At 37.0% G+C, this 21,937-nt stretch overlaps 1 protein-coding gene across 4 annotated transcripts in view; it reads right to left on the bottom strand.

Moving 5' to 3' along the window:
• LOC128857074 (innexin inx1) overlaps window positions 1-21,937 on the bottom strand; it is a 66,789-nt gene that overhangs the window by 1,864 nt on the left and 42,988 nt on the right. For all 4 annotated transcript variants that reach the window (XM_054092639.1, XM_054092638.1, XM_054092640.1 and 1 more), the window contains exons 3-5: window positions 18,198-18,305; window positions 1,673-1,828; window positions 1,235-1,587 (exon numbers count right to left, since the gene is read on the bottom strand). In XM_054092639.1, coding sequence (XP_053948614.1) covers window positions 1,235-1,587; window positions 1,673-1,828; window positions 18,198-18,305 — 617 coding nt within the window. The remainder of the gene's footprint in view (window positions 1-1,234; window positions 1,588-1,672; window positions 1,829-18,197; window positions 18,306-21,937) is intronic.

Raw genomic sequence — 21,937 nt, 5'->3', positions numbered from 1 at the left:
AATAAAAAATATAAAATAAAAATAATAAAATAATATAAAATAAAATAAAAAATAGAAAAATATAAAAAAATATTAAAAAAAAAAATTAAGTTAAAATAATATAAAAATATAAAATAAAAATAATAAAAAATTATTACAATAAATAATAATAATAAAAAAAGGTAAAATAAAAATAATAAAAAAATATGTAATAAAAATAATAAAAAATATAAAATAAAAAAATATGTAATAAAAATAATAAAAAATATAAAATAAAAAATATTAAATAAAAATAATAAAAAATATAAAATAAAAATAATAAAATAATATAAAATAAAATAAAAAATAGAAAAATATAAAAAAATATTTAAAAAAAAAATTAAGTTAAAATAATATAAAAATATAAAATAAAAAAATAAAAAAATATAAAATAAAAATAATAAAAAATATAAAATAAAAATAATATAAAAATAAAAGATAAAAAAATATATAAAAAATAATAATAAAAAAAAATATAAAATAAAAATAATAAAAAAAAATTAAATAAAGAAAATAAAAAATATAAAATAGGAATAATAAAAAATAGAAAATAAAAATAATAAAAAATTATTAAACAATAATAATGAAAAAAGGTAAAATAAAAATAATAAAAAATATAAAATAAAAAAATATGTAATAAAAATAATAAAAAATATAAAATAAAAAATATTAAATAAAAATAATAAAAAATATAAAATAAAAATAATAAAATAATATAAAATAAAATAAAAAATAGAAAAATATTAAAAAAAAATTAAGTTAAAATAATATAAAAATATAAAAAAATATAAAATAAAAATAATAAAAAATATAAAATAAAAATAATATAAAAATAATAAAGAAAAAAATTAAATAAAGAAAATAAAAAATATAAAATAAGAATAGTAAAAAATAGAAAATAAAAATAATAAAAAATTATTAAATAATAATAATAAAAAAAGGTAAAATAAAAATAATAAAAAATATAAAATAAAAAATATTAAATAAAAATAATAAAAAATATAAAATAAAAATAATAAAATAATATAAAATAAAATAAAAAATAGAAAAATATAAAAAAATATTAAAAAAAAAATTAAGTTAAAATAATATAAAAATATAAAATAAAAATAATAAAAAATAAAAATAATATAAAAATAAAAGATAAAAAAATATATAAAAAATAATAATAATAAAAAATATAAAATAAAAATAATAAAAAAATATTCGCACTCACCGGAATATCATTAGGCCAATAAGCAGCCCCAGCAGAATCATATACCAGAACCAAATGAATACATAAGTCTTTTCATTAACAATATTCAGTGGCAGTATGCAGAGTGAATCGTGCTTTTGCAGCGAGCCGGAAGCACCATATTTATGGAAGATACACTTGGTGACACGTGGGAATATGTAAACCATGGGATCGACGCGCTGTTCCTGTGGCACATCGGATAGCTGCATGATGCGAGTGCCGTACGACATGAATTCGCCATCGAAGAAACGATTCATCAAATACATTTGAATGATGATATTGATGAAGCACAGTGCCTCGCAGGCCCAGTAGCGGATAGCGTATAGCTTGTGACGCTAGAGGTGGGAGTAAATACAAAAAATAAAAAACACAAACATTTAGCAAATGTTGTAAACTGTTGGAAAATTGCATTCAAATTACCTTAACGTGCTTGATTAAATAGTCCAGCAATGCGTCACGTTTGGCTTCCTTCTCCTGGCGCGTACAAATCGTCAGATTTAAGCCCATTACGATCATGCGCATGAGTCCGCCTTCGAATTTGTCCCACAAAAACTTGGGCGTGTAGCAAGCAATGGCCTAAAAATATGCAAAGAAAATTACAAGTGCGTCAATGGGTGATTGAAAACCGTTATGACAATTACTTGTATTACAAAGTAGGTCTGTTTTGTTCATGTAAAAATGATCCAGTAACTTGCCAATAACTTAAGCAGTTATAAACAGTTAGAATTTTGAAAAATCGATTTTATCCTATTTCTTTTTTCTTAATGTACATTTATTTAAGAACACACGCAGAAAATTTAATATCGTTCCGGTGAATATTTTCGAAGTTACACGCAAATTGGAAAAGGCGTTTCAGAGTGCTTGAAAGTACAAACCTGGAGCGGCAGCGCGTTTTTCTCAAAGTGTTTTTTTGAAAGTGGGTGACCAACATTACTCGAAAACGGCTAAACCAATTAGTCTGAAATTTTAATACGAGCTTCTTAAAGGTATTTTTTTAGTAACTAATCGAAAATTTTTTCTCACCGATAAATAGTTTTTTTTATAAACAATTTAAGGCCGAAATTTTGGTCAACAATCGATTTTTTTTAGAAGCCGCCATTTTGTTAAAAAATTTATTTTGCTTATTTCTTCGATTAATTACTAGATTTAATATTACTTTAACGAAATCTGTTTGGTTTTTTAATTTCAGAGGATCCAGTTCAGAGATATAGTGGCCACCGCAAACATATTTTTTGAGAGGAGCTGCCGGAGATCAGCTGTGGCTCATTTTAAAATAAATATTTTTACTAAGTCTTAAAATACAGATTTTTTTCCTTGCTCACTCCTCTCGGCAGCATAGGGCCTCGACAAGACTTGTTTTGCGTTGGTTTCGTTGATCTATTTCATTTCTGGCAGGGTAGTGGTTAGCCGACCGCTTGCAAGACAAAAAAAATGTGTACACATTTTTAGATCAAGAAATTTAAAAGTTTCCTCAGAAAAAACCCTCGAAAACGCTTTTTTTCGGCCTTCCAACTATATAAATATAACCTCTTAATTTCCGTGAATTCGCTCTCAAAGAGAAAAATATAAAAAATAAAAAAATACATGAACGCAAAACCAGTAACAATTTGCAAATTTTACAAACAGCTGATTAAGTTGTTGGTGCAAAAAATCACAAAAATGAAAAAAAGTTGAACTACCTCGTAATAAATTGAAAGAAAATAAAGCAATTAAAATGCAAAATAACGAGCTTAGCACAACAAGATTTTATATTGTCCACAATAATTTGATCTATTTCAATATCCCTGCCAGATGAAGAATATTCCATTAGCAATTGTATTCTTGTCGCGGTGACTAAAGGCTGTGGCTCAGAAGGAAATACATACCTGTATATCATTGGCCGATTCCTATTTAATTTATGCCCTTAGGTTAGGTTAGGTTATGGTGGTAGTCGGTCTGCACGACCAACTCACTTAGACCTTACAGGTCCGTTGTGATACCGCTGTGCTGCACGGAAACCCCATTTACTTTCCTTCGTGGAACCATTTTGTGGCTCTTATGAAGCGAAGTATTGATCCCAACCCCACGCCAGACAACTCTGTAAGAGAACTAAAAAAGTATTTACCTAGACAACCTGCTCTGATTTTAGCTAGGGGTGAACAATTGCAAAGGTAGTGCTCCACTGTTTCTTCTTCTTCCTCATCTCTGCAACTTCTGCAATATTCATGGGAGAAAACTCCTAGTCATAAGGAATGCCTGCCAAATAGCCAGTGACCGGTTAAACAAGCCACGACCTTCGAGATATTGTCTCTTGAGAGACTAAGCAATTCCTTTGTTCTTTTCTTGTTTATTTGAGCCTAGCTGTTACGCAAGTATCTTCATCTCTCCATGACCTATTGGCCTCTTCGATAATGTTGTTTTTTATTATTAGTTTACTCGTGGCCAAAGGTATTCCAATGGTACTTTTATCACTGAGCAGTTGAAGAGCAGTACCTTTTCTGGCTAGCTCATCAGCTTTAAAATTTCCCTCAATATATCTTTGCCGGATCCCAAATAAGGCTGACCTTGAAGGAGCGCCTTCACTCTTCTTTGAAGCGTAGAATAGGTTTTATCTCAACACTGGGTAGTTCCGTAAGAGAGTCAAAAGAGTGTTTGCGAGAGAGAGAGGTGTGGCCAAACCGCCGGCCTTTCCCTAGTGCCATACTCTTAAGTCTAAGCGCTGAAGCGCCGGTCACGTGTTTTCCTATCAGATTTAGAACAGGGTCAATCCGCATTAGTTGCATTTAATACCTGACACAATTCCGAATTAAGTCGTTAATCCCAAATAACGTCACCATTTGTCGCGCTCCACTGCTTGTCTGTTTGTATACTGCAGCTGTCGAGTTCACAAGTGACTGACATCCGACGCAGAAATTATAAGTCTTCAGATAGGGTGATTCATTTTGCGCCACCTTATAGTTATGTACTCCAGCGCGCATGAAATCAAGTTACTTTGGTAGCGCTTCTAATTTATAGAAAATTAAATTTGAAAAGAATGGTATCTCATAAACACTAGGAGACTAAACATTCAGGTTAAAATGCGAAGGGATAGGCTAGAAAGAAAGGAGAAAAGTGACAGAGACAAAGAAATAGTATAGAATAGAGTCAGAGATAGCGAATCCTGTGAGAATTTTCTAGATTTTTCGGCAAATCTGCAAATATTCTCCAGTTTGAGAGAACCAATTTTACTCATTCTCTTGACATCGAAACCCAAATTTAGTAACCATACTCTAGTAAAGGCAAGACACTCACAGAATGTCAATGCTATCCATCTCCTCTAAGCAAGACAAGCAAGTCAAGTCCTCAATGATTCCGTCTTTTTTACTAAGTTCGATAAGAAAGTTCGACAGTTTTCTGTTCGGGCTTGTCACAAAACACTTTGCAGTTCTGCAGCCTTCTAGACTAGACCATCGCTCTCTATGTAAATGGCATACATAATCGCTGATCCAATTCATGATTCCTGCAGAGCACCTTGTAAATTCAGGTCACATACACTTAAATTTAACTCCTCTCATCGCTCTTAGAAGATAGTCTTTCACTACTCAACTGATCGTTGCCGTTTATCAACAACCGAAGGCAACATTTCCCACATGCCATTGCCACGCTTATTAATCACTTCGTTGCGCTGACTTCCAATGGACGCCTGCCATGAATAGTGGTGCTGTCCTGCATTTGACACATGACAACACCATTGTGCCCCAAATGTGGTCATTGATCTGGCCAAGTATGGGATGTGAATGGTTTGACCAGTGTTACTTTTTCACATATTGCCGCCGCTTTTATGGCACTGATTTCGTGCTTTTCGGTTTGCCTTGATTTTTGGAGCAATTAAAATCAAAACATGCCTTGAATGTCTCGCCACACATCTGTCTGTCCACTCACTTGACTGCCTCACCAGAGTTTGTCTGTTTTCGATATACACGCAACTGGCCACATCCCGCCAGCGAATAACTAAAAAATTCAACTAACGTCTCGACTTCGTGAGCGCATGAGTATAAAATTTATTTTGTTGTAATTTTTTTCTTATTTGTTAATTCGTTTTGATTAGCTAGTAATTTAATTAAACTTATTTCTATTTTCGGTGTCTCTTATTTGTCTATATCGCGGTTATTTTGCTGGAGTCTTTTTTCCTCCAATTAACCTGCTTGGAATTTAGAATTAGGCACAAGTGCCGTAATTTCATTGTGTTGATGCTGAAGAGGTCTCGGTTTGAAGAAATTCGATTCGTTAACAATTGGACCTAAATATGAGTGTTGCTTTTGAAACAGTCCATCAAGCAATTTTTTTTTGTGGGGAAGCATCAAAAGCCTATGGCCGGGACTTCAACCCAACTAAGTCTGCTGCAGGGAATATTGACACAACTATTCAACTTAAATTATCTGCTCAAAGACTCGACTGATTCCAAGGCCTGTCAATTTGCATGTCAATTAATTAACGAGGTAATTGCACGCTAAAATGCGACGAGAATAGTTATGATTATTTTTCTCCCAAAATGATCCAAAGAGCAAATTCTTTAGATCTCCAATCGTGAGTTCTTTTCTGTGAAGCAGCAATTTTTTACTTGGCCGCCACCTCACCTTAATGAATTTATTTTCGCTTTATGACATAAAGATCATTTCATTTGCCAACTACATAAAGCTACACAAAATCTAATTTTCGAAAATGAAGAAAGAAACGTGTTATCAAATTAAGTATAATATTCGAATATGTAGTATAGAATTACATAAGTATATCTACCCAGTAGGGAAATACATAGGACGAAATGTAGGCAGACCGCAAACCACCTGGCGCCGTTCAGTGGAGGTAGAAATGCGGTCTTTGAATAAGACTTGGAATGAACTTGGAGCCCTTCCAGTTGTTGATGCCCTATTGTATTTGGTGAATACACTCGAACGACAACTGATTTAAGGGGGTATTAACCGCTTCGTACTACTGATGAAATTCATCAGGTTTTTAATATCAATGCCTGATATATCAGCAGGTGTAGCAAGGAGATGATAGCCAAGATACTTAAATCTTAGCCCTGATAAAGTAGGATATTTAAGGAGAAAGTGCAGAGATGATCCCACCTCTACTTCTGTACAACTGACGTAGAAATGGGTCGTAGTAATGCCGAGTCTCACAGCATGTATACGTCGCGGTAATGTCCTGTAAGGGCACCCACGAACTTTGAGAGCTGATATTTCGTTAATCTTAGGAGATGTCTTTAGTGCCTCCGATCCACTCGAGGCCAGATTTCGCGATCTTACAAGTTTGTGTACTACCCAGCGTTTGCAGAGTTGACGTGAAGCTCACCTCTCCAGAAGCAGACCACAGGTATTCAAGGTTAGGTTAAGTTAGGTTGAAGCGGTTGTCTGTGGGACCCACTCAGGCTCATAGCCCATTATGATGCCGCATGGGGAGCTTTCCCTATTTCTCCTAAAACCAATTTATGTGCTTTTCAAAAATTTTAGAATACTTCCTATTTCTGCAGAACTGAGATCTTCCAATTCGTTAAAAAATGTTCTGCCTAGAATAGCAAATCTCCGTCTGGATAGAGCGGGACAAAGGCACAGAAGGTGTAAGATTGTCTCATCCTCTTCCTCATCAAGACAACTTCTTCAGAAGTCATGCGCTTGCACCCATCCTTTGGGCGTGCCTACCTATTAGACAATGTCCCGTTATGACTGAAACCAGTGAGCCAAGACTTTGCTTATTTTGGCTTAGCAAAGATTCTGTGCGTATAGCATTGAGAGTCGGCCACAGTTGATGGGCGATTTTGCAGGTGGCTTCATTACGCCATCTTTCGTTCGCTTTCCTTACGATTTCTTCAAGGATATGTAGCTTACATGTTTGCAAGGGTATGCCTATGTCATTGTCTATGTACTCATGGGTCAAATTGGTGGCGAGTCTCGCTAGTTCATCGGCTCCCCAGTTACGCTCAATGTCACAATGGCCAGGGACCAAGGTTACCTTTAAGTGAAATTACTCAGCCATCTCGTTAAGAGATGTATGGCATTTCGTGGCTACCTCAGAGGTTGTCGACTGCTTTGTGAGAGATTTTATCACCGTGTGGTCATCAGTGCAAATGTAGATATCATCTTCAGGTATAGCATCACACTGTAGCAGTGTCGCGGCTTTTATTATTGCCATCAGTTCGGCCTGAAAGACACTACAGTAGTCGGGGAGCCAAAAACTGAAGGAGATCTCCAGATGTACATCTCAGGTACACCCTGTACACCTCCGCCCTCCCTTTCCTCGAGCTTTGAGCCATCTGTGTATACATGGATAGACTCTCCCTGTCTTACATCGTCCCGTTCCCACTCTTCCCAATCTCCGTGACAGTTAGTACACAAATGCGCAGCCAATCAGCAGCTTCTTTAACCCTTTGCACTCGGAATGCCAACACTGCTGGCATGAAGTTTTATTCCGGCAACTCGGAATGCCAGCACTGCTGGCATGAGCATTTTTTTCGGTAATTCGAAATGCAGACTCTAGAAAACTATAAGATGTGAAATTTTATAAATTTTCTCAATAAATTCATGAAAAAATTATATATTTTAATGTTTTATATTTTTAACTAAAAACGCATTTGATGATAATAACCACAACAACATTTTTGATAATAAAATATATATATAATATCATTATCGAGTTGTTTGAAGGAAATGTGAAAATGGTCTCCGAGTGCAAAGGGTCCTCGTCTCATTTAAAACGGTTTTTTTGAGTGTTTCTTTCAAAGTGTGTATAACGGAAAAGAAAAAAATAATTTTTGATTTCAGTGTTTTGTTTTATTTTTTGATCCATTGTTAAAAAATAAAATTTTTTTTTTGGTCATGCGAGGTTCGTTCAAAAAGTTGTCAGCCTTAAAACAATGTTCTTCCAAAAACAGGTATGTCGCTGGCGATACGGATTCCGGGATTCACAGGACAAATACCATTGCAAATTAGGCGAGGGCCTCAATTGCGGCTACCTCTGCTTGGCCAATGCAGTGGTCCGGTAACCTGAACTTGAGTTTGATGGGGAGCTCCTTGTAGAATACTCCTTCGCCAACCCTGTCATCAAAATTTTAACCAGCCGTGAATAGATTCGCCAGGCCCTGCCTCCAAATGGCCAAACACCTCCCACTACCATAAGGTAAAAGTTGCTTGTAAATGAAACTCAAACTAAAATTCACTCTGAGCGGAATAGTATAAATCTTTCGTGGCATCTATGGCACTATTTTGCTACTAGCGGATTTCCACCTGAGGTATGCACTGCTATAGCCCAATAGTGATATAGCATGCAATAGTAAAGTCCTCTTCAGTAGGTGAGGAGGAAAATTAGAAACTTGTTACACTTGCTCAGGCTTTTCCTGCGGGGTTTGCTTGCCTTTTATTTGTGGTCTGCGAGCACTTTACTTCATTTCATCCGGATGATAGCCTCATTATGTTGTATTTTTTGTGTTTTTTTTTTCTGAAATGTGTGTACGGGTAAGTAACTACAATAGCATTTTCTTCAACTTGGTTACTTAGTAAAATTTTATTATTGTGTCAAATGAACAGAGAGGCACACAAAATTCTGTACGCCGTACCACGCGCAAGCATATATGTACATACCTCAAAAGAAAAAAAAATAAATAAAAATAAAAATTACGTAGATGCCCAGCAAACACAAGAGAAAATATGCTTAGCATTTGATTAACCTTCAGTGCTGAAGATAAGATGAGCTTCAGCATTTCTTATCATTTGATATGATTAAATCTTTAACAACTCTACGACAATACTTAAGTTTTCTTTGCAATTTTATTTTATATAAAAGAGTTTTTGTTCTGTTGTTTTGTTTGTTTTGCATTCTGTCTATACTTTTAATGCATAGGAAATTTTTTTCTAAACTTTGAATTCGTTTAAAAAGTGCCTTTGATTTAAGTATTAAAGGCATATTTCCTCCGACCCATGAAATTTCCGTTCAAGTAAATAAATTTAACATTTTATAGGTAGCTCGAAAAGTTCGATCGGTGTTTTCCTTTTCCACTTAAAAAATACAGTTAATTTGGGTATGATTGACGACGATCTCGGAATTTGCTGATCACATTTTTTATTTCCTCTTTTATTGAAGGAATTTTTAAGTCCCAATGAATTTGGATATTCGTCACGTACCAGCGAACGTTTACCAGGGTGCGTAGAGACTTGGAGTGTAAACGTTGCAGAATTTCCAAATTTGAATTTGATGCTGCGCCACAAGTTGGATGGAGTCCATAAGTTCAGACTGGTTTGAGCGCAGATTTGTAAAGGATAAGCTAATTGTCCATTGAGAAGGGGGGTATTTACGGCTTAACAGCCAATAGATGTTTCGAAAAATTCTTCGCAGGTCTTGTAAAAATTTCAAAATGCTCTTCCAAATCGGTCTATCTTGAGCTGTTGTTTCGTAGTTACGTATTCCCAACTTCTTAAGATCGTACTCCACTGCGTCTATCTAACGGTTCCTCGGTCTGCCCTTGGCCTTCACGCCCATTAGCTTTCCTGTCAAGGCTTTCTTCAAAGTACAGTCAGCAGGCATATGGATCACATGACCTAGCCATTATATGCGCTGCGCTGCAACAACGCACAGTCTCGTTCTGAGTTAGATCGTTCAGTTCAGAGTTCAATCGAATTCTATAGGTACCATTATCCAATCTTATTGGACCAAAGATCTTTCATAAATTTTTTATTTCCATGCTAGCTATCTGCACGCAGTCATCAACCTTAAGAGTGCATACCTCACAATCATACGTTAAGATTGGTCGAAAAGGCGAGTCAAGAAGCACCGGGAGAATGGTAACTACTCAGGTACTCAGGTAGAAAATCCTATTGTATTCAAGGCTCTGCAAAGTGAAAGGATAGATAGTCAAGGAGGCAAGAAGATACGTGGCAGAGAGAAGGAGATAGTATAGAATAGAGACAGAGATAGCAAATCTTGTGAGAATTTTCCAGATTCTTTGGCAAATCTGAAAATATCCTCCAGTTTGAGAGAACCAAATTTATTCATTCTCTAGGACACTCACAGAGAAAAGGCTCAGCGCTATCCACCTCCTCTAAGCAAGACAGGCACATAGGGTCCTCAATGATTCCAATGGTGGTCATATGCTGACCCCATCGGTTGTGTCTTATTATATTAAAGACGATCAACCGAACGCCTTTCCTTCCAAGTTGTAGCAGAGAGTTCGACCGTTTCCTGTTCGGGCTTGTCACAAAACACTTTGCAGTTCTGCAGCCTTCTGGACTAGACCATCGCTTTTTATGTAAATGGCGAACATAATCGCTGATCCAATTCATGATTCCTATAGAACTGATTCCGATTATTGGCTCTGGTCCCTGTGGGTTAACAGCTGATCCGCAATTATCTAATTGAGCCGCAATTGCATTTCCTTACTTGGTTGTGATAAGATTTAAGTTGATTTTTGGGCAGGTGGTAAAGTTTGTGGGTTAAAGGCTGCATGTGGAGAATTAGTTTTGTTCACTTTCAAGCGCCAGCTCCGGAGCTATTTGAAGATTTTATTTATGCCGATTTGGAGCTTAGAAGAGGCTTCTGTTGCTGTCTGTTGCACGAATGAGTAATGCAATTATAGGGTGAGGAGGTATGTAGCTTTTTTGAGAATTTCGGCCGGAATGCGACCTGTTTCCTGCTGATCTTAAAATATTTCATTTGGGAGGAGTGGACGGTGTGCAACATTTGGAGGCAGGGCATGGCAAATATGTTTACGGATGGGTCGAAATTGGACGAAAGAGACATCTTATCGGATGTTGTCAACGTCCAAGCTGCTACGCCATATGGCAATAGGACGGGCATGATGAGTGCCCTATAAAGTATTAGTTTTGTCCGTCGAGTAGAGTTAAGTCCTCTACTATTCAATTGCCTACTTAGTCCAAAGTAGCACTTAATGGCTCAGCAGAGATTTTGTGTTGGGTTTCAAGGCTGACATTAGTAACGGTCGATTCGTCAGTGACATTATTGCAATCGCAAATATTAAGTAAAACAGTTGGTGCGGGAGCATTCTGCGAGGCGCCGCCCATCAAGTTCTAATTTAGGTTTCTGGACTACTGTAGTATTTTCCAAGCAGAAGTAGCCGCAATTAAGGAAGCAGAGGATTGATTGCTTACTTCTGTAATTACTTTAGAAGATGTAAATATCTGCTTCGACAGCCAAACGGTAATTAGGGTCTTGGGTTGTTTGTGCGTTTGAAATTAATCGGGCAATGCCTGACTTCTCCCTCGATTGCATCCGAATTCTTCGATATTAAGCTCATTTGGGAAGACGTTTTTAACTTTGGAAAACTGCTAGGCTGATGAACTGGCTAGACAGGAGACTCTGGAGACGGTTTCGTCGGAAAATGAGATGATCGGGATTCCCTTGAGAACCTGTGATTTCTCCTGGAAAGATTGGCCTCGCATCAACTCAGCGAGCGCTGGGCTAGTGCGCAAACGTCCAAAGTCGCGAGATCCTTCTGGTCACGGGTAGTTCGGAGGCGCTCGAGGGAACTTTTAATGCTAACAAAGCCACAGCTCTCGAATTTGGTAGGTGTCCGTATCGGATATTGTCCGTTAGGTGTCCGTGTGGTGAGACTTGGAATTGCTTCAAGTCCGTTCTGCAGAAGTTGTCTAGAGGACGAGGCGGAATCATTTCGGAACCTTCTTCTCGGATGTTCTGCTTTCGTCGGGTAAAAGTTTAGATATCTGGGCTCTCACTTTTTCGCTGCGCCTGCGGATATTGCGAGTTTAAATATCATACACCTGGTGAAATTCATCAGCAGCTTGAAGCGGTTAGTATGAACGTAAATCGCCACCGTTGGCCGTCATCCTCTAATCCAAAGCCCCTTCTTCCTTTTTTCACCTGTCTGGTTCCGTTCCCTCTCCTTTTCCCCCTTCCCCTGTATGGTATTACAACGAACGAATTTTGTTCCAAGTAGTCTACTCGCTAGGGCAGCCATTTATCCTAAGCTAACCTAACCTGCCGATGGGAGAAATCCCTTTGAGGTCAAGTGGAGAATTACTATTTTCTCAGCTTGATAACTAAGAAAATCTTCAAGCAAAAAAATTGCCCTCTAAGTTGAAAACACTACAATCCGCTTCGTTTAGTTGCTCTTTGGTGATTAGAAAAGTCCACTTCACATCAAATACATCTCAAGTCGATATCGAAATAAAAAGGTTTGTTGGGTGCACACCCAAAGGCATTCACGTATTGTATTGTGTGTGTACACATGCATGTATGCGTGTGTGTGTTCTTTGACTGACAAAGATTCGGAGTCACTGTACGCACTCAATTAAATTCAATTGATATGAAATTGAAACTTTTTTCTTTTTTTAAATGAGACGATTGAGTTGCTTTTGTACTCTACAGGCAACCAGCAAAGTACGAGCTTTGAAAGCAACTAAACACACATATGCATGTATTTTACATGTATGTATGTGTGTATGCTGCTGCTAAGTCTTCAACCAGGTCCTCTATAAAAATCGCCAATGTGCGGTCGTTAGTGGATCATACAAAAATTATTACCTTTTAAGCAAAATAATAAAAGTATTGTCCATGTCTCGGTGAGCTTGCATGTATGGGTGCGCTCTAAATGTTTTGATTTAAATTTTTTTTAATTTGATTTAATATATTCACAGCAATGATCAGCGTTCACCTCTGATTACTTACGAACAATCGTGGGTAGTTAAAAGAGTCTCGAACGCTACTTTCAAATTAAATTTCAATTTATCTCGATTTAATTTTTTCCATTTTTTCTACCTTCTTTTGCTTCTTTATTACCAAATGATTGTGGCGTATTTTTTATGCGTGATCAATCAAAAATGAAAAAACTTGACAGACATTTGAAAGCTACCATGGAATAGGTAATGAATTGTAAGCGGTGGATCACCTACTTATAGAAAATTATAGAAAAAGTTGAGCTTTAATGTCTTTTCTATTTTTTATTTGAATTACGCTTTTTGTCTATTAACCTTATGCGCATTCTTCTCGTCTCTTAATTTTTTTCTTCATATTGGAAATTAAAATTAAAAGGCCTTCATAACCAAAAAAATGAAAAAAAAAATGCCGCGCTCGTGTCCTATTTTTTTCCTTTTTTTTGTTTTTTTTTTGTTACTCTGATTTCTTCGCGTACTCCATTTGTCTGCTAAAGTGTTACTGTCAGCGTGAAATCTACGAGTACTTGTGCGCAAAACGCTGACTATTATTTTTCTACCAAGTGTATTTAGCGGTCAACGCCACGATCATCAGACACCGAAAATACCGTCCAACAGCCTTCAGGAAAATCAGAAAAAAAAAACAATACAGAAATATTAATTTGATTTAAATTTTCTTCAAACACTTGCGTGACCCATTAGGTTGACTCCAAAAAAAAACAAAATTTTATTGTACCTTCTAAATTGGTTCAATTGTTTAACAACTTTACTTTACTATTAAAAATTGCTTAGTTCAAAAATAAAAAAAACGAGATACATTTTCTTTTAATTTTTAATTTTTAAATTCTAAATTTAAGGCGGCTTTCAGCGTTCCTATAGTTTAGGGTAGGGTAAATGGCTGATTATTCAATTCGTCCATTGCGATACCATACAGAGGAAAAAACAGAGAAGAAAACTGAAATCAGAGTGAGCAGAAACGAACAGGGGAAGGATTGGCGAAGGAGTATTCTGTAAAGAGCTCCTCATCAGACGCAAGTTCAGGTTACCAGACCACAGCAGTGTATTCCAAACAGAGGTAGCCGCATTTAAGCCCCTCGCCTCAATTGAAATGGTGTTTGTCCTGTTAGTCCCGGACTCTGTATCGCCAGTGGCAACTTTTTAAGGCTGACAACTTTTTGAACGAACCTCGTATGGCTAAACAAAAATTTTTATTTTTTTTAACAATGAATCAAAAAATAAACCTCTGAAATCAAAAACAAAAATCTTTTTTCGTTTCCATTTTACACGCTTTTAAAGAAACACGAAAAAAACACCATTTCAATTAAAGAAAATCTGATTGGCTGCTCACTTGTGTAATAATACTACTCCGACAGCCAAGCGGCGAGGCAGATGAGCTGGGTAGATAGGAGACCTGTGAAGTAGTTAATCCACGAAACGAGAGGATCGGAATCCCGTTGCCTATTTACGGTCTGCTCCTGTGGAGGTGTGCTTAGTGTCAACTCAGCGCACGCTGGGCAAGTACACAAACTTGTAACGACGCGAAATCTGGCCACGAGTGGATCGGAGGCGCTAGAGAGATCTTCTGAGGTTAACAAAATCTGAGCTCTCAAAGTTCGTGGGTACCTTTACGGGACATTGGCCGCGTGGCATACACGCTGTGAGCCCTTTTTGCGTCAGTTGTGCGGAAGATGAGGTGGAATCATTTGAGCTTTTTTCCTTAACTGTCCTGCTTTCGCAGGGCTAAGATTTAAGTATCTTCGGTTTCATCTCCTTGCTACGCCTGCTGATATAGCAGACATTGATACTTAAAACCTGATGAATTTCAACAGTAATACGTAGCGGCTAACACCACCGTAAATCAGCTATTGTTCGGGTGTCTTCATCATATACACGCTGTTAGTTCTGTCTCGTTCTGTCGTTCTGACAAAACGAAGTATCTCTTGTCATCAAACAAACAGTCGGCGCACTCGCGTATCGGCACTCACGACCCTGTTTAGAGTTATGATTTCGAGGTTGTAAGACACTTCGTTTATCTAGGAACTAGCATTAACACCGAAAAGAATGCCAGCCTTGAAATCCAACGTAGAATATTTCTTGCCAACAAGTGCTGCGTTGGACTAAGTAGGCATTTGAGTAGTAAAGCAGGCATTTGAGTCGTCCCTTGGGATGTTTGAGAAAAAGATTCTGCGAAACATTTATGGGCCTTTGCACGTTGGCGACGGCGAGTATAGTAGGTGATGGAACATGAGTTGTATGACTTTTATGGCGGCATAGGCATATATAGGTATATATACATATATACTTATATAATTGGCGCGTACACCCTTTTTGAGTGTTTGACCCAGCTCCTGCGTCTTGATGTTGTTCCACAAATGGAGGGACCTACAGTCTTAAGTCGACTCCGAACGGCAGATATTTTTATGAGGAGCTTTTTCATGGCAGAGATACACTCGGAGGCTTGCCATTGCCTGCCGAGGGGCGACCGCTATTTGAAAAATGTTTTTCTTAATTTTGGTGTTTCACCGAGACTCGAACCGGCGTTCTCTCTGTGAATTGCGAATGGTAGTTACGCACTAACCCATTCGGCTACGGCGGCCGCGGCATAGGCATAGTGCAGCGAAAAAAAGTTCCAGCGGCTTCGTTGGCTGCGACTTGTAGTCCGAAACATTCCGGCTGTGAAAGTATCATATTCGAGGCGGAACAAGCTGGTGGTAGCAGAACAGGTTTCCTACTAGTTATAATACTTTATCGTACACAAATGGGTCAGGAAATGAAGAAGTAACAGAGGTTGGAGTTAGAAGGTGAAAGAAGGTAGAAGTTGGAGGAATTAGATTAAAACTAAGATACTTTGAAACTATGGGAAAACGAGTTTCTCACAGAAATATGCACAATAGAAAAATATGCACCTGACGTTGCAATTTTGTCGGACAGCTATTCAGACCCTCAGATTCCATCAGACAATCTTTAAACTTAAGATGAAGTATCTTAGCGAGTTCAACACACTTGGCTTTTTCAGCCTAACATTGATTCTCTGGGTCTAATGTCACGTGGGTATTGAAGGAAATGAGATTGATGAATTGGCAAAGAAAGCATCATCAATTCACTTTATCGGTGCAGAGCTTTTCTGTGATGTATGTAGGCAAGCCGGTACCATCTACGCTATCAAAAGAATAGGAAGAAGCTCTAAGGGAATTATACTGGTACAATCTTCTAGATTCGGATCACTATTCGGGTTTTTGTAGTCGAAAACGTTTTAACACATTGACTATCAAGCGGATTTAGGGAAAATATTCACTGGAGGTCAAGCAGGTATTTGTGTGGCTCATGCTTTTATACGGTAGGGCGCTAAACATAGGTCCAAAAATATTTTGAAATATCAGGCTTCTCTAAAAATATAAAAAATACCCTCCAAAGTCCCATGAAAGCGCAGGATAGGGTCTCATGTGAAATTACTACAAAATTTGATCCCGGATTTTAAATGGTACACAACGATTTGTTTGCCAGAAGTTTTCGGAGAATCAGGAGGTAAATCAATCGCCAAAAACGAGTCATCCTTTACCAAAACAAAGGGAACTTTTTGTTCTTGTTATAGTAGCCATAAACATTCCCCATACATGTGCGGGGAAGGCTGCTGGAGTGACAGTCTTTTGGCGGATATAAATCCGGGTCGTTCCGGTAATGTACCAACTGCCGTGGGAACAAACAGTGCGAGCTCCTACGTATCGGCTCACACAAGAGATTCTTTGAGCACTCAAAAGTTTGAATTAATGGTTTATCCACTTCACAGCGCTGATTTGGTACCTAATGTTTTTTTTATTCCCGATCATCACAAATAAAATGCAAAGTCAACATTTTTCAACGCGTGAAGAAGCCTCTGAGGCCTTCATACTACTCGTTTTGGAGGTATCCTCGTCTGAGAGAGAAAAGTGAATTGCAATTTGGTTCAAGCGAACGCACGAGCGTAGTGACTTCCAAGGAGAATATTTTGAAAAACAATAAACCCATTTTCATAGCTGCAGATTTTGCAGTGAACTGGAAGAGAGGGAAACGCTAGAACAATTTCTATGTTCCTGTCCTGCGTTAGCTAGAACCCGATTGAAATGTTTAGGAGCTCTACAATACGAGAGGTTAGAATGTGTTTCAGGGTTAGAGCTTCAGAGTTTACTTAGATACGCAAAAGACGCAGACGTATCACAAGATGTCTACTACAAAGAAACGTAAAGGTCTAGCACCATCTGGTAACACTAAGGACCAATAGGTGTATGTGATGGCTGTTAGCCAGCCAGGTCAACCTAACCTAACTTAACCTAAACTCATTTTCATAATTGTTTCATGATAATTTTTCAATATTAGACGCAAAATCTAAAAGGCAACGCTCATATTTTTTGCCGTACTTTTGTCTAATCAGAGAAAAACTAGTTTAGAGGAGGAAAAAATAAATCGTGGCAGGCCGAGATAGGGAGCGGAACAGACTTAACAATCGACTAAAGAGAGAAGTCTCTGATTTTAATTCCTTATATAATTTAGGAAATTTGTAGTTTTCGAAAGTCAAGCCTTATTTTTGAATACGCAGGTGCAACAAATGCATCGAGGATGTGATTATTCCATTACCATTACCATTTGAATGGAATTTGAATAGGATTTGATTCCAAAACTTTCATTTGCTTTCTCTGACGCGATCGCTCACGAATTCACAGAAAAAAAATTGAATATTTATTCATAAAAAATTCCATATCTTTTTTTAGCTCTTTTTCTAAGCAAGTAAGTCATTGGACAGTTGCCTCCAGCACTGCCTTCAGCCAAAGTATAAATAATTTATGTACCTCGCCAACCACATTTCTCCTGATCAACACGACTTGTTGCACATGCACAGCTGGTGTACGCTAACCAAATATGCCGATGATATTTTCTAACAACTCACCAGTGACAGCAAAGTAAGTAAATGGCCAGCAGCAACAACAGCACTGACGACATGCGATATATTTTTACTTCAAATAGCCACAAAAGGCAACAACAAGCGCTTCAACTAATCAACCAGACCACTTGACAGGCCATTATTGAGGCAAGATCGTTTCGTTGCGCTTTCTAGATAGACAAAATGTGACTGAAGAGGTGGACGAGGCGTCTCACTTAGCTGGCAGGCACACAAAATTTCCAGAGCTTTAAAAGGTAAACTCTCTTGATGATGCAGCTGATGTGGTTTGGCTACTAGAGATGTTGTATTCAACATTTGGGGCATTGTTGGATGCAATTCACTTCACTTCATTGCTTTATTTATTTTGTTAAACTTTTTTTTTGCACTCGCTTACCTGGAAGAAGAGTACGAAGCAGACCCATTGGTAGTACGTGTAATATTTCTTGGCATCCTCGTCGTTGAAATCGTTGGCAACACCGGGATGAGCAACTTCGCGGCCGACCTGTTGGTGAGAGGAAGGAAATTTATGAGCTTTTATTTTGTAAATAAGTGATTTAGAGGCTTAGAAGTTTGGGCAATCTATTTTGTGTGAAATCAAAAAAAAAAAAAAATAAAAATTAAAATAAATAAATAAATACAAAAAAAACAAAAATTATAAAAGAAAAATTAAAAAAAATTGTAAAAAAAAAATTATAAAAAAAAAAATAAAAAGAAATTAAAAAGAAATAAAAAAAAATAAAAAAAAATAAAAAAATAAAAAAAAAAATAAAATAAAATAAAAAAATAAAAAAAAAAATTAAAAAAAAAAATTTATTAAAAATAAAATTAAAAAAATAAAAATAAAAAAAAAATTAAAAAAAAAGTTTAAAACAAAAAATTAAAAAAGAAATAAAAAAAAACTAAAAAAAAAAAAATTTAAAAAAGAAAAAAAAAATTAAAAAAAAAAAATTTAAAAAAGAAATACTATGATCCGCCCATCGTAGGGGAAATTATAGGGCTTTATTTGCTTGTGTGTTTGCTTGACAGCGGGAATTTGTTGTGTGGCATAATAATTACTAGTCTGCTGGCTCCATTGCATTGACATGCCTATCCCCGTTGGTCTTCTTTTTTATTTTCGTTTTTTTTTCTATATACGCGCAATCAGTTACGCATGCGCGCCTCGTCTTTAATTAGGGCGCACACATTTTTTGTTTATTTCGTGGCTGGCATGCAATACATCGACTGCATTCTGTTTTGCTGAAGCGATTTTTAGGGTGAGGTTCTCTACCCGACATCAAAATTCCAATAAATAAACGTTTTTTTTTTAATTTAAAAAAAATGTATATCAAAAGCAAGCAGATAATTTTTTTTTTATATATTATTTTTATTAGAATCGCAAAAGTCTGCGTGCGCTCAGCGGCAAACAGAAATTTTGTAGAGTGCCAAGCCACAAAGCACAAAGAAACCTATAAAATATGAATGCTTGTACTTTAGAAATAGTTTCTAGGTATGAGACAAAGAATAAAGCTAATCATAAAAAATTACAAGTCATTTAACATAGGGAAAGCAGGCACTTGCAGCTGTCAACTGCGTGAATTCAAGTGAAATACAAATCTTTGCAAGTACATTTATGGTACTTCATGTACATACAGCTGCGCTGAAAATAATAATATAGTTCCACAGGGTGTTGCGAAATTCAAACTTTAAAAAGTTGGAAAAGAACTCAATTTTTCGAACATAAAATAATTTTACTTAATTAATTAATCTATTAACATATTTTAAAAAAGACGAGGCTCCATATTTCTTGCATATAGTTTAAAATATATTCAATTAATAAGTTATTTTATTCAAAATAAGGCGGTAACAAATGACGAAAACAAAAAATTCACTTAAAAATGTAAAACAATAGTACTTTTAATCCATACTTTGTTGAGTATCCTTTATTAGATAGAGCCCTGGGTCTTTAGGGGCCGCCTCTGTGGCTTTAGCGCGTTGAAAGGGGCCACGGTATTATATGACAGGAGTTCGAGTAGACGTAGGACCAGTCTTATAGTATTATCCCATCTCACTGTGACGAGTCTTGAGCAATTCTGTTGTCAGGACCTGGTAGCTGCTGAGGTGTCTTATAAGGTAGAAGCGGATGGGTGAGATTTGTGATTGCATCTGCTTATTTTCCTTACGATGCCACCACCTGGGAAGGCCACCAGTCTCGTAAGGTTCTATGAGCGTCGCAGTCTGGGCCTCGTTCCCTGCTGCGATGCTACTGCCCAGCATACAATCTGCGGCAGCATCAAATGCAATGAGCGGGGCTCTCGGCTATTCGAGTTTTTCGCTTCCTCTTGCCTAAACATACACAACAAGGGCAGACAGCTCACGTTTTTTACTGCTAGAAGGCAGGAGGTGATTGATCTCCACTTATCAAATTTAAAATTTGGGTGGTCAATCAGGAACTGGAGAGTCCTTGCCGAAGATTTGTGCTCGGACCACAGGTATATTGAGTTTCAGTGTAGCGAGGAGGCACAAATGCCATTGCCCTCCAGAAACCCCAGAAAAACAGACTCGCAGAAGTTTAGGGAGGCGTTGCGGTGCTTCGACGTGACGCCACCAAGACTTAGGAAAGAGCAGGGGATTGAGGTGGCAGTTGAGAAACTCAGCGTTGCCTTAGTTGAATGTTTTGAGTCAGCCTGCCCAATTCGACCTCTCCTTGATCGGACTCCTGTTGCGTGGTGAAACCGAGTGCTCCAAACATTGAGGCGTGAGTCGAGAAAACTTCTAAACCGGGCCCTCACGACTAATCTTGCTGAGGACTGGGAGCGATACCATCATATTCAGAGGAACTACAAGAAGCTAATTCGTGAGTCGAAAAGGGCTTCTTTTAGGGAATTCTGCGGCGGTATTCAATCTCTGAGTGACACGGCAAAATTGGTTTGGATCCTGAAAAGGGATTCAACCGCAAATCTGGGGTCACTTGTGAAATCTGATGGCTCCTTCACGGAGAAGCAAAGTAAGACATTCAGCTTGCTGATGGACTCTCACTTTCCAAGAAATCAGATAAGCATTGGCCGGCAACAGCCCTCAACGAAAGAGGCTGCTTTGCTTCTTCTGAAAAGAGCCGTTATCATTTTCTTTCTATTTTTTACTCTCCCAAATCAGAGAGAGTGTCAGTAAGACAAGAGAAAAGTATCTGCAAACCAAATTCCTTTTGGTCAAGTTTTACTGTGAAATAAAGTGAGCTGCTTGTTTTGGTGCTATTATTTTCACCGGCACTGTATGTGTACAGGGTTGCCGAACTATTTTTTTTTTTTTTTTGAGAAATCAGTATTTCGAGATTTTTCAATTCATCAAACTTCACTTCATCACTTTCACTACATTTTTATTTAAAATAATAAAACCCAAACTTACTCATTTAAGGAATGAAAATTTAAAAACTTTTAAAACTAAATTAAATTCACTTTTTTCACTGCGTGTACCCTCAATATTTGTATAAAGGAAACTCGGCAGGCAATGGCCGAGTATGTTTGTACCATTAAAGCTCCTCATAAACAAAAAAAAAAAAAAATATCTGCCGTTCGGAATCGGTTTAAAGGTGGTGATCCTCTTCCAGGAACAACATCAAGACGCACATCACAAATAGGAAGAGGAGCTCGGCCAAACACCCAAAAAGGGTGTACGCGCCAAATAAAAAAAAAACCAATGGCCCAAGTACAGCTCTTTCAAAAATAAATATGTTAATAATTAATTTCATATAAATTCAAACACTTAAAACCGAACAAAAAACATCAGCCATATTGGATCCACCGTTTTGAAATTTTAAAATCTAACTTCAGATTTATAATTAGTGAACTACAAAGACCTCAGATAAAAAATTTCATAAACAGCAACGCCGTATTAGATCCACCATTTTGAGTTTCAATAACATGACTTCACATTCGTAATCAGCGATCCGAAATCCCTTATCATACCAAGTTTTATAAAAACCAAAAAAATTTTCAATATTTTGTGCGTCGATTCATCACTATGGATGAGACTTGGGTCTATCGCCATGATCTTAAATCAAAACAAGACGCTTAAGAGTGGTGTGAATCTTGTTATCAGTTCTTTGGGATGTGAAAGGAATTTTGTTTGTGGATTAGTTGCAAACTGGTAAAGCAATAA

This window comes from Anastrepha ludens, chromosome 3 (assembly GCF_028408465.1).
Source record: "Anastrepha ludens isolate Willacy chromosome 3, idAnaLude1.1, whole genome shotgun sequence".
Classification (NCBI taxonomy): domain Eukaryota; kingdom Metazoa; phylum Arthropoda; class Insecta; order Diptera; family Tephritidae; genus Anastrepha; species Anastrepha ludens.
Note: the sequence above shows the minus strand (reverse complement) of the source record. Positions and strands in the feature narration are given on the sequence as shown.